This window comes from Micropterus dolomieu, linkage group LG13 (assembly GCF_021292245.1).
Source record: "Micropterus dolomieu isolate WLL.071019.BEF.003 ecotype Adirondacks linkage group LG13, ASM2129224v1, whole genome shotgun sequence".
NCBI classification, from domain to species: Eukaryota; Metazoa; Chordata; class Actinopteri; order Centrarchiformes; family Centrarchidae; genus Micropterus; species Micropterus dolomieu.
In genome coordinates, this window is record NC_060162.1 from 29,200,450 (window position 1) to 29,215,617 (window position 15,168).

Here is a 15,168-nt window from a genome sequence, read left to right on the forward strand (position 1 = left end):
CATTAATTACTAACAAATTACCAGAAATTTGTGCAATTATTAAGCTATAGTCAAGGTTCCTAAAGCTTTGGGCGGACAGCAAATGACATTGATGTCCCCAACCCCCATGTGGCTCAACTTATTTTAGATCCAAATGGATTTTTCCCCGGAATGCACCACATCCTAAAATATGTACATATTTTAGTTGGCCACATTACTGTCATGTCCTCACTTTAAAGACACTTCAAGTAAAAACTGGCCCCACTCACCCTACTCTCCCCTAATAAGTAAAGTAATATTACTTACAACCGGTGCAAAACCTTTTGGCTGCGGTCGAAAAGTCTTTTACTTAGGAAGGTTCCTAACTGAGTGAAGTGACTTGGAAATATTTAAAGTTCCAATGAAATGTAAAGTGGAGTGCTATTTGCTTCAGGATATTTACACGTTTCCTGTTAAAACACAAACCCCCAAGTCATGCAGACTCTCTGCGGACTGCATGGTTTAAGCTCCCAAGTGAACACAGTGGCCGGGACACAACACATTTGAGACCGACAGAGGCCAAGTTGACCATAGAGAATACAGTACAGAGGTGGTTTTCTTGTCGGGTTTGGTTCTAGGAACCCCGGGATCGGAGTCAGCTAATGGGACGCATAGCTGCACAGCTAACAGAGTTACCTTGCTACAGATGCAGACAGATACAATTCAAGTCTCGCTAACGTTGCTGTATTCCCTGTTGGTCTTTGAGGCTGTGTTCACTGGGAGGCTGCTGAGTGCGGTTTTGTTGTCCGCTCCAGGCGCCCATTCTGGAGCTGCTACTTGCCATCACTCCCTGCTGGGTCCCCCGCCCCTGGCCATAGACTCGTCTGAAAACCTCCAGAGCTTGAGTAACGTTAGAGGTTTAAACACTTCGCCAGTGATCCAAGCTCAGGCACAGTCAGCTATTAAGTTAATATGACAGCTAACTAGATAACAGCAACTAATTAGTAGCAATTGGCTGTTACTTTAGCAACAAGTAAAGCAGTTTATCAGTAAGCTCCATAAATCACAGAAAGTTGAGGCAAAGCAGCCGGAAGACATCAGAGAGAGAACCAGAAAATATTTTTCTCCCCATCAAATATGACTGAGTTTCACCAAAATCAGTTAAGATGTGTTGTTGTACAGTAACCAGTGAGGCCTACCTGTCCCCAGAAACACAATGCATTAAAAAAAGGCTTTTCATTGGACGCGCAGTTAATACACAGCCCCAAGTGCAGGATTCATCAACATTTTAAAATAGTTTTTCAGGGAATGACAAACTCTAAAATACCATCAAGAACACCTACAAAACAACTTTTATCATTGTTGGCCCAGATACTAGTATTACATATAGTGCAAAGCATATGCAATAAAAGCAAATAATCGATTTTGATTTCATGGGAACTTTCAGTGGCAGCCATGATAAGAGCTGATCAGATTCTCTAAATGCTAAGGAAAGGTGCTTCAATGCTTACTTTTGTGGCAGAACAAGTGGCCTATGACACTTGAGAAGCTGAAAATGTTCAACAACGCCACTTGGGATAGGCCAAAGACCTTTAAAGCACAGAGATCGTTTTATCAAAAGTTAGGGGGCAGAGACAATAAAGTAATTATAAAAAAATATGCAATTTTCTTTTGTCATATTAATAGCAACACCTGCTCTATTAAAAAGGTATGTAATGCGTATTAGAGAAAAAAAAAAAAAAACCCACATGCAATATGTATCCAGTTGATACCGATATTTACAGAGCCAAAGTCTGGATATTCAAACACTTAAATGTATCGCTCCAAACCAGTTCTGTGCATCCAGGACAGTCATATATCCAGACACTGTGTCAATACACAGCAAAGCACAGTTTTAGACCGATATCCACAGCAGCAAGAGTGGGAGGAGAAACACGCCGGGGAGTGTTAACCTCTTAGATAACTATGGCACCCGGCAGCCTCAACAGCAGCATGCACACGGCTGTAGCTCGGTCCTGCTGTGATGTGAAAACACACCATTAAAACAGGGCCACGATAAACTGTAGCAAACAGGCAAACAAGGTACTTACCACTTTACAGGACACGCCACCCTCAGACCCCGGCAGGGGGGAAAGCAATCTGCGCAGCCACACAGCACCCAACTATAACAAAGAAGACTGTCAGATCTTGATAAACACCAAACGGGTCGGAACAGGGAGGCATTCAGCTTACCGAGGCACCCAATGCCAGCAGCCCAGGTGTTCATCTATCCACACGGGGAATATCCATGGCCGAAATAAAGCCGGATCTATGAGAGAACGCTTGTTAGTGCCACCCGCACAACAATACACTGAAAGGCACGAGGATAAAAAGAAGTCCTTACCACGCCGCAGTAAATGACAACCTCTGGCAGCGGCAACAAGCGCACAGCATGCCAGACCAGACACATCTCCACAACAACAATAAAATCCATCAACCACATTTTGCGATAAATCACTGACATGAATGCCTGCAAACTTTTGCTGGGAACTGTTAGGAATGTGGGTTTGTGTTCATGTTGTTTCATGTTTAGTCTATTTTCATGGGTTTGGATCTTGTAATGTTTAGGGTTTTGTGTTTTGTAGCTAAGTTTTAGTCTTTTGTTCTTTAGCATGTTTAAGTTTACTTATTATCTGTCTTGTCTCTGATCTTAGTTCTTAGTACTGTGCCTTAGTTCTTAGTTCATGTCCTAGTGTTGCTCCTGGTCTGTGTACTGCAGTGTTAGTTATTATTTTGGTCTTGTCTACTGTTTCATCCTAGGGCCCGTTCTTGGTACGTTGCTTAAAACATCCAAGATCAAATGAGACATCCAAGATAATATCATCGGCCTAATCATGATCTGGCTAATTGGGTTCTTCGAACACACCTGCCGGTTATGATTAGTACAGCTGGATTGAGTTATCGGAGATAATTGCACATTCATGTGCTGGTTTAAAAGGGGATATGTATCGATAATAGAAACATTGATCAGCAACGCTGCTATTGGCTGTTCACCATGGCCAAAGAGCGCGCTCAGTTTTTCTCCGCAGCAGAGCAAGAGTCATTGCTAGAAGGATATACAGAATTTGAAAACTTAATTCAAACGCCAGGGAACACCCTCAGAATGTGCAAAAGCCAGGAGAGAGGGCTGGCAAAAAGTTGCAGACAAATTAAATGCGTAAGTGCTCCATGTTATGGTTCTATCACTTATTACAGTATATATTCTTGTATTTTAATAATTTCATAATTGCTTAATGTCAGAGCCACCTCAGGACCCACTAGAACATGGGAACAAGTAAAAGTGAAATACAAAAACATTCTTCAAAATGGTAATCTTTTCTACTTCAACTGTTTAGTCTCTTTTACCAAAATAAATGTTAAATTATGTGTTTGTCTGTTTATAACAGCAACCAAGAAAAAGGCAGAGCAGAAAAAAAAACAGGTGGTGGTCCTGCACCCCCACATTATACCCCGGCAGAAGAGCTGGCCCTTGGTTTAAATGTGAACCGACCCATTGGAGGGCATCCCTGGGGGCAGCTCTTCCTTAGACCAAAAGCCAGGGACCAGTAGCAACCCCTTCATTACTGGTAAAAGAGTTTTAAATTATCTTGCTACACTGTAAATAATTTGTTGCTGCATTAAATTAAGTATGCCTATAATCCAAATGGCTGGTACAGTCATTTCAACTGATAAATATTGAGTAGTGATGAATTGCTTTGACTTGTGAAGGTAAAAACTGCATAACAATGTAAAAATATTTGCAATATGTTATTGATCACATTTTTTCCTAGTGTAGTTCACTGTAATGCCATTGTGTTCTCCTCTTTTGTGCAGTTTTACATAATACACTAACACTTTTACCTGTTCCCAAGCAAGTGGTGGCTGAAGCATGTGCAGTAAGTGGACTTTTTCTAACTTTACATCAAAAGGAAAGAAAGTGCAACATTTTGTAATACCCATTAGTTTCTTTTGCACAGGACAGTGAAGAAACCCTCTCAGATGACTGTCCTTTGGAGGAAGTACTTGCAAGTGCATAAATAACTACTTAATTTATAGTTGTTCCAACAATCAAATCCAGCTAAGTGACTTAGCGACATACGAAGAACGGGCCCCTAGTCTCTGTCTTTCTGTTGTTTGTTGTTCTGTTGGTTGTTAGTTTCTGTCTGCTACCCCTGATCACTGTGCCCTGTCTGTTATCTCCTCCAAAGCCGCAAGTCTGATCGGCACCAAACTTGGCACAGACCATCGATGGACAAAGCTAAAAGTTTGTTAAGGAAATTTTGATCCACCAAAAAATGTGCGAATTATACACTAACAAATGTTTGCACAAAACCCAAAAAACAGTAAGTGATGTCATATCTTAGGTTTGGAATGGCCAATCTACACCAAACTAGGTGAACTTATGTGGCACGCCCTCCTGACGGGCTATTGGTGAAATTACCTTTTAGGTGGCGCTGTGTAATAGCAATTATCTGTTCCTTCATAACCACAAGTCACATTGACATGACTCTGAAGCCGAATTGTTCATGACGGTCTCCTGACTCCAGGGACCAAAGTTGACCCTAATAGGCCCGTAGGTCATGTTGTTATTGCAGATTAAAGACGTTCCCATTGACTTACCTTCATTTTATATTTTCATAACCATAAGGAATGGGTCCAATTGATACCAAATTTGGGTAATTTGTTCCCTATGGGTGGGAAGGGTCCGAGAAGGGACTGTAGCTCAGGGGGCTTGGCTTGAGCAATTAGGTGTGGTAGGTTTAAAGGTTGGTGGACCCAAATGCAGGACTCAAGCAGAGCAGGTACAGAGTTCAGAGGTTTATTAAACAAGCTTAAGTCGTACACACTTACTAGTGGTAGAATTCAAGAATCCAAAATAACCAACTGTCTAGACAAACAATTTATCCAAAGGAAATCCAAAATCGAAATCCACACGAAACGAGCAGGCAGAGGGCAACACACAAGACAGAGCACGACAAGCTACAATGACCGGTCGGGGACTGAACAGAAACACCAAACATATGTACACCAGGGACTAACGAGCAGACGGGAGCAACACCGGTGACAGAGATCAGGACTGACGAGACAGGCAGGCAGAGGGATTACTGGGAGAACAGACAAAACACAGGCTACTGGACACTAAACACAGGCCATATCAAAATAAGATGGAACAATTCAGAATATAAACAATGTAACTCCGACACAAGCAGACAGATCACAAATAAACTAACACCAAAAAGGAACACAGACTGAGGGTACGCTAGAACTCAGAGCAGACATGGGCAAAACAACACAGAATTTACAGACCAGAAATAAACACTAAGGCATGAACTAAGGCACAGGATTGGGAACTAAGATAAGAGACAAAACAGATACTAAGTAAACTTAAAGTTTAGATGAATAAAATAATAAACAAGGCCACACAGAAACTAAAGCAGAATGATCAAAATCAGATTAATGAAACTAAACAGATCAGACCAGAACTACACGGAACAAGCAGATAACAGAACACCAACAGACTCCCCAACAAGACACAACAGACAGAATCGTGACAGCAGCAGAAGCAGCAGGTAGGTAATCACAGCTCAGTGCAGCAAAATATGAACTTAAAAAGTAATTCATTTCAGCTGTTTAATGTTGTTAATCTAAATAATCATATACTCACCTTATTTATTGATCTGTGCTTTTTATTTATTTATTATATTGTGGTATTTTAACATTTGTGGACATCCTCAATAAACAGATGCACCAGTCATGCTGGTTGTGTTATTGTCTTTGGTTTTCTATTTTTGCCTGCTTATTATGCCAAACATGCAATGGGACAGTTAACTGTCTTTGTCTTGTCTCTAACAGCTTTCACTGCTGGGGAAACATGCATATCAAGATCGGAGTTTAAGTTTAAAAATGTTAATGGAAGTAATTTTTTTTTCTTCATGTCACTAGTACTATTGACAAGAGAAAAAAATAATTAATATTGCACTAGTTAGGCTATGTTTGAATTGCTTATTATACGTTCCCAGATAACTTTTACATTTAGCTTGTGGAAAGAGTCTTTAATTATAATTTCAGTATTTATGCAAATGCTATAATTGCCTATATATTTGTATAATATTGTGTTGTAAATAAAGTTTTAAATAAGCATGTGCAGAACAGACCATGCAGAAAGGTGCTGCGGCAACAGCCAATCATTACAGACTGTAACGTGAGGGGGCGTGGCTTGAGCAAGGGGCTCAGCGTGAGCAGTGCTCACATTGCGCAGCCAGATGTTATTTCTATGGGCCCCAGATGACACCTGAAAATGTGGTGTAATTCGGCTTTAAGGTGGCGCAATAATCGAAGCTGATTATAGCTGGGAAAATCCTATTCATTTGAATGTCATTTTGAACCAAGGGACATTTTGCCTCATAACTATGTGCCAGTACATCGCACATTCGTAAACCTTAACAATCATTTATCTTAGGTTTAGGAAGTCCAATGTTAACCAACATTGGGGACCTTATGTGGCATGCCTTCCTGAGAGTCCGGATGAAATTTGCTGTCAATCGGCCTCTAGGTGGCGCTGTTAATTGATATCAAATGACAATCCCATAGACATACATTCCTTTTTTATCTCTGATACCACAACTCCCTTTAATATGAAACTCTAGCTGTTTATTCAACACAGGTTCCCGACGCCATATACAACATTTGATGCAATTAGGACAATAGGTGGCGCTATTAGTGCAGGCAAATTATACAGACAATCTCGTTCATCGCTTAGAGGGATTGCGACCTCGGTTAGAGGGCTCTCGAAATCGGCATTTTTGGACCATGAGGCCTACCAAAATCGGTCGGACACCATCCTTCCATTTAAGGGCTCAGATTAAGGGTGTGACGAAACACTTAGCCCATGAGACGTAACACTGCACAAGATTGTGGGCATGACAACAAGACAAGAATATATTTTAATAGGCCTACTATTTATAAAAAAATTTATTGATGAAATAGTTGATAGGGGAGCCTGGTGGTCCTCCCCCACAAGATTTGGAGCATTAAACCCTTAATTTCCTGCATTCTGGAGACATTTTCTGCACCAGGGAAGCACAAAATTCAGGTGGCAGGTGACAATTCAGAATATAAAAATAGAATAGAATATAATGCAGTAATCAGTAGCTTATTATTGTTTTTAGCCTACGTTACCTTTTTTGGACCACACAGAGTTTTCTTCTATATTTACATTGCATTGCAGGCTTATTGTGCAAATAAACCTTTTTCATAGCATTTTTATTTGTTTAATTAACATTTCTTGGTGCAAGCTATATTTCAGAACATTTTTAACATATGCTTTCAAAAAGTGGTGGGTAGCCTACATGTCCCCAGCGTTCCCAGTGTAAATGACCCTCCCTCCCTACAGGCTGAGCTACTCCATGCTTATCGCTTCACCTCCACTCTCCTCCTGCTCTCTCTCTCCCTCTGCCATGTGACTTACTAACACATGCCTCCTCCTCTGCCTGGCAGTGGCCACGGCTCCCCTTTTACTCCTTCAAGTGCCTGTGCCTGCTCTACGTCGGATACTGCAACTGATGCTGAAACTACTGCAGCCCCGGTAGCAAACATATATTGTTTTCGCGCATTTGGTAGCAGCCGTCTGAAGATCTTTTGGGGGGGCCGTAACACAAGAAACAGAGAGCAGAGGGGGTGGGGGCTAGTAAGAGATATGATTGGGGCGAGTATAGAAAATTACCCAATGTAAGGGGACTCGTGGTTATCTACATATAAATGGCTCATGCTAAGGTAATAAAAACATAAAAACGGTTTATTATGTAAGGTCTTACATACACAACTGAAAACATAGTTATGGATATTATATTGTATTTCTGTCACTAGATCCTCAGAAATATTCCACACTGGACCTTTTAATGATTAAAAACAAAAGTATTCAGTGCAGAAAAATGGTCTCTGTTACAGTTTTTGTCGATTGCTTAGACACATTTCTTGAAATTATGCCTCTTTTTCTCAAAACTCGAAACACAAATCCACAACTTCTCAGCTAATTCCCCAAACATCCTATTTTCAGGGGGAAATGAAGCTCTCCACTCAAAACCATTCAATCTTGCTGAAAATTTTTTTCTTTGCCCCCAGACATAACACACAAGCCCTCAAAAACACACACACACACACACACACACACACACACACACACACACACACACACACACACTACAACACAGTCTTACAAGCTGGTGGGATAAATTCAAAACAATACTACAAAAAATGGTTATTAGTAATGTTGCTTGTGGTTCTCCCCCTCAAAAACATTTCACATGATGGACACAACAAAAGAAATTACAAATGCACATATTTTATTCCTTAGTGTACTGTACAGTTCAACACACCAAACAACAAATTATTCTGCCCCAGCATCCTGTCTTCGGTCTGGGACAGGCCAGAGATTCTCGTTCTCCACCTCCTCCTCCTTTTCCTCCTCCTCCCTCCTTCTCTTCCCTCTACCTCCTCCACCTTCTTCTCCACCTCCTCCCTCCTCCAGCTCCTACTGTTTCTCTTCCTTCACCTCCTCCTCATCTTCCTCCTCCTCCTCTCTGGTGTCCTTTGAGTCTTCCTTCAGATTTCTCTGGATCCTTTTCTCCAAATCTGAATGAACTGACTCTGGCCCTTTTATCTACTGAAGGTTCTGATTGGTGTGTTATCAATTTTGAATGTTTGTGTTTCCACCTGGGTAGGTGTGTGCTAACTGAGGTCAACCTGTGCTGACTTAAGTGAACAATATTGAATATTAGTGCTTTCTCAATGACCACATGGTGTAGGCAATGACAAATGAAGGGATTTGTGTGTAGAGTTTAGGGAAATGGGTGTGCTTTTAGAAAAATGGAATTGAGAGAAACTGTAATACAAGGAAGGACAATCAATAACAATAACAACTGGATTCCGTTGAAGAAAAGTCTTCAAGTATTTTCAGCCAATTCCAGTAGCTACTGACTTTAACTTTTCTTGGATAATTATGACCTTGATGACTGAGGTTCTTCACAGACGTCCCTGTTAATGTTATACAGTAATATATTATAGCATTAGAGTATAATTTCACATGCATCCTTGTGTAAGCAGCATTTTACTGGTTGAGTGTGGAGCTAATTTTAATTATTTTATATAAGGTTGTTCCTAATCATTATTTTTTATTATGGATTAACCTCCTGATAATATTCTCTTTTTTCAGTACCTTTTCTTCAACAAAATAAATATCTTAATAGAAAAATCAAGTGCTAATTCGTTCGTGATTCAAATGAATGAAATCAAACATTCATTGAACATTTCTCATTATTACTGAGGAAAATTATATTGTGATAGTTGTTTTATTGCCCAGCCCTAATTAAAAATCAATTGATGACTTTGCAGATTACGTAAACTAAAGCACCAGATCTCCACGTCTCTCTTTCTCTCTCTCTCTCCTCTGACACTGTTCTCAGCATCGGGCTCTTAATAGTCAGGTTGGGTTACACACACCTGCAAGTGATACAGGCTCATAAATAAATTGCTCTTCATAAATTATTACAGAGCTTGCAAGATGTAGTGAGCATGTGCACCCAGCCAGACTGCCGGCAGGTAATGCAGTCAGTGAGAGAGAGCCAGGATGGACATCTCTGTTCTGCCAAACAACAACCACCCTGAGAAGTTCCTCCAACTGGACGTTGGGATGCTGCCGGCAACACACGGCATGTTCCAGGTCGGGGCAGTCATGACCAGTCAGAGACATTGGCAGAACAGGGTCTACTCCCAGGTATGGACAATGTCAAAGCTACTCTCAGGGCAGACGTTGCTCGGGAGGTAGAGTGAATGTAGTGCTTTAAGTGGTCGGAAGACTAGAGAGGTGCTATATAAGTACAGCTTATTTACCATCCATTCCTTTTTACTCTATGTTCATTTCTGTGCATTTAGTCTGCGTGAATGATCTTCCAGCAAAGATCATCTTCATAATCTGGAGCCGTGTGGAGATAGTGGCTTGAAACAGGAGAACAGGACAGTGCAGCATTCAGTATTTATCAGAAACCATGGGACATGAGTATGACTAATGTTTGATTGAGAATCCTGACGTTTTGTGAACAGGAAAGTAACAACAGAACAGCTGTTAGTCAAGGAAAATTACATATAAAGTTAAGTGAAATAAAGTTTATATAGTCTAAAATCAAAAGTTTCTTCTGTTGGGCTTTACATTCTGTCCGACATACCACACCATCTATCCTAAGCTGATGATACACGGGGCAACTTTTTGAGCAATGTTGCTGGGCAGTCTTGCTGGTGGCAAGTCTAACTATGTTTTGAACAGATAGTGGCGGTGCGGGGCGGGTGGCGGAGTGATGGGGGAAGGGGATTACGGTAGTAATCTTTACTCATTACCATTGACGGCAACATTGCTCTGTGTATCATCAGCTTTAGACTGTGGTAATTTCAGTAATTCAGCAAATTTGTTAGGGAATTTGCACAACTAAAGTATACTATTGAAGGAGGAATAAGCAGTTCTAATCCAAAACACGTCTTTTTGTTAAATTCAGTGAATCTGCAATGTTTGTCCTCAACCCTGGTTCTGTAAATGGGAAACAAACAAAGTGGCTCTCACCCCGCCACACAACACTATTCCAGTTAGTAACGTTAAATGACTCACTCACAGACGTTCAGGTACTTTCTAGTTCACCAAGACATGCTGTTGTTGTCATGTTTGCTCTTTTGCTGGCTCTGGGACCGTTTTCCCTCTCTACGTGTTAGCTTCATGTTGCAGCAGCAACTGTAACAGCCGTTTGCTGACCCACAACTTAGCAAATGTTAGTTTCAGTACTTGCTGTGTCATTCGCTCTCTATCATGGTATTTTTCATGGTGTTGGATTTCTCCAGAATTGCTTACCCCACCTTTAACTAAGGTCACTTTCACATCAGGGGCCCATATCACAAAGCATGTTCAATGTAGTCTGGCTCTCTTTGGGTTACCTGACCACTTTGCCTATCATCAGCAATCATGAAACTAGTTGTCGACTGACAGCTAACTCTGTGTTTGCCATGAGGGTGTGCTTAAGGCAGAATTCTTAATCACAGCAACATCATCAGAACCATGAATTAAGTACTTAAAAAGTGATATAACAAGGTGAACAATATGATCACACAACTAGCATGTAAAAAGCTGTAGAGACCAGAAAGAAGAACTAAAGTAAGGCTGAGGTGTAATTGTGGGAATTATTGAATAATTCATGGCATTTTCAACATTATAAATATGAGATACAGAGAGAAGTTATGCAAAAGATGAGGAGGGATGAGAAAAGATGAGTCAAAGAGAGTTCTCAAGCGGAAAAGAGGGCTTTTTCTTAAAGTAGAAATGTGCAATTATTTTTGAAATACATGGCCTATGGCTAAAGAAAACAAAAAAATGCTATAAGCTTACTGTCATCTACCCTATAGAAAGTGTTGAAAGCTTAAGCTGGATGTGGTGAGAACAAATCCCTGCCTCCTTGTTCTACACAGAGGGAGCAAAGGATAAATACTCAAAGCAGGTCTCCTCCATCCCCAGAGGGCACTCCTGTGGTGTTTGTGGACAGATACCTGGAGAAGCACATCACTCCAGTCACTCTGAAGTCCAACATTAAAAGGAACCCTCTGTACATGGACATAAGATCGATGGAAGCAGTGGACAACAAGAAGTCCAAGCCTTCCTGGACTGTCAAGGAGTATGACACGCAAACAATCCACGGCAACCTTGCCGATTATTTAAAGGTAATTTGTGAAGAGGAAGAGAGGCTGTGGATGATTGAGGATGAATGTGTGTTTGGGGGATGGATGGGTGCAGCTGGATAGACGAAGGGATACACTGTGTAGACTGTTCATTTGATTTCAGAATGTTAGGAACAAAGGTGCTACTCTGCCTTCATACTCTGCAAACTGGTTATTATTGTAAGAGAGCCACTACTGAGGCACTGCTACATGGACTCAAGGCTGAATTAAGAACTGACCCCCAGGGACCGCAAACACTCCAGGTTCACCTCATGTCACTTATGATAATTAATTACTGGGTGGATTGTCAATAGGGGCCCAACAGCAAATGTTAGCCTCAGGCCCCCAAACTAAGTTAAGTTAATGGAGCCCCAGAAATGCAAATGTGATCAATCAGTCGATAAAATACATAGAATGAATAATTGTTATTATGCTATTTATTTATGTGTTTGCATAAAATAAATACAGTTATACAAATATGATCTGTACACAGACACTCACAAATATACAAAGACACTTTTACCAACATGTACTCAAAAATACATTAATTTAACGTAAAACAAAAGCTTGTGCGGGAGTGTTGTGTGAGGAAGCTAAAAGCTATTACAAAAACCTCTCTGAAAACCTAAAGATGAAGAATTAAAAATACAGAAGGGAAGCAAACATGTTTCTGTGTAGCAGGATATGAATGAATGACAGAATTGGTTTGGAAAAATATGAAGGAGAGGGGGGTAATAGTCAGAGAGATTAAAGTCATAAATGTGCGGGAAAAAAACTGAAATTATAAAGGCATAGATTTGCAAGGAACCACAATGCTTCACTTTGCAAGGTTGACTCAACCTTATCACACCAAAGATGCTGCCGCTGTCGTGCTAGGGTAATTACCCTCCGACAGGGAGTATACCCATGGCCACGGGAGCATGCATGCATTCAGTGAAGGAGGACCTACATTACTACGCTTCAATTTCACCTAAGTAAATTAAAAACATTTGAGGAGATCAAAGTGAGTATAAATGTGTTAAGCTCATCTGGCAATTTGGCCTCACACGTGATGCTTTTGTAGCCTGTGACAGTCTGGGTTGCTTGCAACGTATTTTTGGTGTTGAGGTCTGTCTTGATGTCTCCTCTTTGCCTCAGCGGGCTACGTCCACCTTATTTTTACAGTCTATGGACCGGACATTAGCCAAAAGTAGGCTGGGTAGTGGTATATACTTAGGTCCAAGCTGGGTTATCTTAGCTTTTATCGTGGCTCTCTTCCCCCTCTTCCTGGGGCGATCGCAGCGCTTGCAGTGCTCCAGTTCTCCAGCTGGACTGGCTGGGTGGTTGGAAGATGCTGTGGGCAGTGATGATCTCAAGGTTGGCTGCACTTAACTTCCATGTGCTTAGTTTTTTGAGGATTCTGATTTAGTCTAATTGTGTGCTGTTTTTGTCACAGTTTGCCTCTCACTCTCATCCCCAGCCCTCTACATTTATTCTGTCTCTTGCCCCAACTCCCCAGACCTACCGTCCTCAAGCTGTCCACCAGATGCCTGAACGAGGTGATTTACACCATTCAGTCCCTGGTGAACTATTGCACCTCCAGCATAGAGCACAAAGAGTTCTGACAATGGCACTCGGATAGAGATTTCCTCTAGGTACTAGTTGGAACTGCAGGGGAATTGACAACTGCTCTAGTCTGCTAGCATTCAGCCTCCTAGCCTTTAGCCTGCATGCCAGTCATCTAACTGCAGCATGTTAGCCTCCAGCTTTTTACTCCGGTATATTTCGAATAGGTGCTATGTGTGTGACCCACCATCAGGGGATTTAAAAAGCAGCTAACTACTCAAAGAACAAGAAGGGTAGCAGCTTACAGCAGTTCTCCTGCGATTATTATTATTTACAAAGCAATGTTGTTTCGACCAATATGTATGTGTGACGACTCATATGTCGTCACACTAGACTAGCTAATGCTGTTGTGTTACATTATGCCGGCGTTGTTCAGTGACTGGGCTAACATTATGCAATTCAATGTAAAAAAGCATAGTTGTTCTAATGACGGGTCTTTTTTACAGCAGTATTATGGGTTTAAAAAGGACAACTGAGACTTAGATCACAACTGAGAATACCTCTGCAGCCCTCTCCTCAGCCTACTACTTCACCCACACATCCAGACCCACTTGCAGACAGGGTGCCACTGGTTTGTTAAGCTCCCCTGTTCTGGGTCCCCTCCACTTTTCTCTTTACACCAAGTCACTCAATTCTGTTATTGTTATTATTATTAGTCACTGCAAAGAACCTGGGTGTGACACAGGATGGCCAGCTTTCTTTTGCTGTCAACATCGTTGTGACAACCCAATCCTGCACTTTCATGTTCCACATGAATGGTCAGGAGGATCAAAATAAGATGGAGATTTCTGCAACTCGCTCCTGTCTGGTCTGCCTGAATTTGCTATCTGACCTCTACAGCTGATCAAGAATGCAGCAGCTCGGCTAGTCTTCAACCTACCCAAGTTCTCCCACACTACACCACTCTTCCAGCTGCTCGAATCTGATTGACACTAGTTCTTGCCTACTGTGCTGCGAATGCCTCAGGCCCATCCTACATCCAGTACATGGTCAAACCATATGGGGCTCAAATTTTCAAGAAAACTGTTACTAGTGAAAAATTATTTTAAAATATAGTAGCCATTCTGATTGATAATCCAAAAAGTAATTTCAGGCCATGCATATAACCTAGACCGGTCCTTGCTCTGGACACATCCTTGTCATTATCATACAAGCAACAAGGGGAAAATGGGAAATGTGGAAACTAACTGCCATAAAAGTTTGTAACTGTAAAGTAAAGTTTTAAATTACAGTTGATCACAGTTCAGTTGACTAATGGCTTTCCCAAACTTCAGTTTTGATTACGAGAATAAATGGAACAGGTAGGTTACAAAATAACACATATCAGTTAGTATAGGTATTACACAACAACAAAAAGCACAGGGCATATTTGTACATGGTGATGTTTCATAGTTAAGCCTATTTTCATTTTCTTTGCAGGAGGAAGAGAAGACTCCTAAAGATCTGGATTTTTGGCTCGAGGATCTATACACACCAGGCTTTGACTCTTTACTGAAGAAGAAAGAGGCAGAACACAGAAGAAAAAGACTTTGTATGATTCTTTCTGCAATTATTTTGTCTGTTTGTGCTGTACTTATTGTTATTATAGTGCCAGTTGTGGTTCTCCAGAAGAAGAACTGATTGCTGAGAACATTTCAGGACCTCACCTCTTCGTAGGTGGTGGTCATATATTATTCTGTTTTTATTTTGACGGAGAACTACAAGAAAGTCAACAGTCATAATGGACATGTTTTGGCTGAAACTGCAGCAAACTCTCTAGGTACCATGAACATCCAGAGCAAATGTTAAGGCAACCTGTCAATTAGTTCCTGAAATATCTTGCTCTGCCCCACAGTGTTA

General features: G+C 41.1%; 1 protein-coding gene across 1 annotated transcript; it reads left to right on the forward strand.

The window, feature by feature from the left end:
* Positions 1-9,601: 9,601 nt before the first annotated feature.
* Positions 9,602-14,949, forward strand: LOC123982267 (major intrinsically disordered NOTCH2-binding receptor 1-like). The gene is made up of 3 exons (XM_046067710.1): positions 9,602-9,748; positions 11,485-11,727; positions 14,749-14,949. Exons 1-3 carry the CDS (start codon positions 9,602-9,604, stop codon positions 14,947-14,949), a joined length of 591 nt encoding a protein of 196 aa, XP_045923666.1.
* The last annotated feature ends 219 nt before the right edge of the window (positions 14,950-15,168 follow it).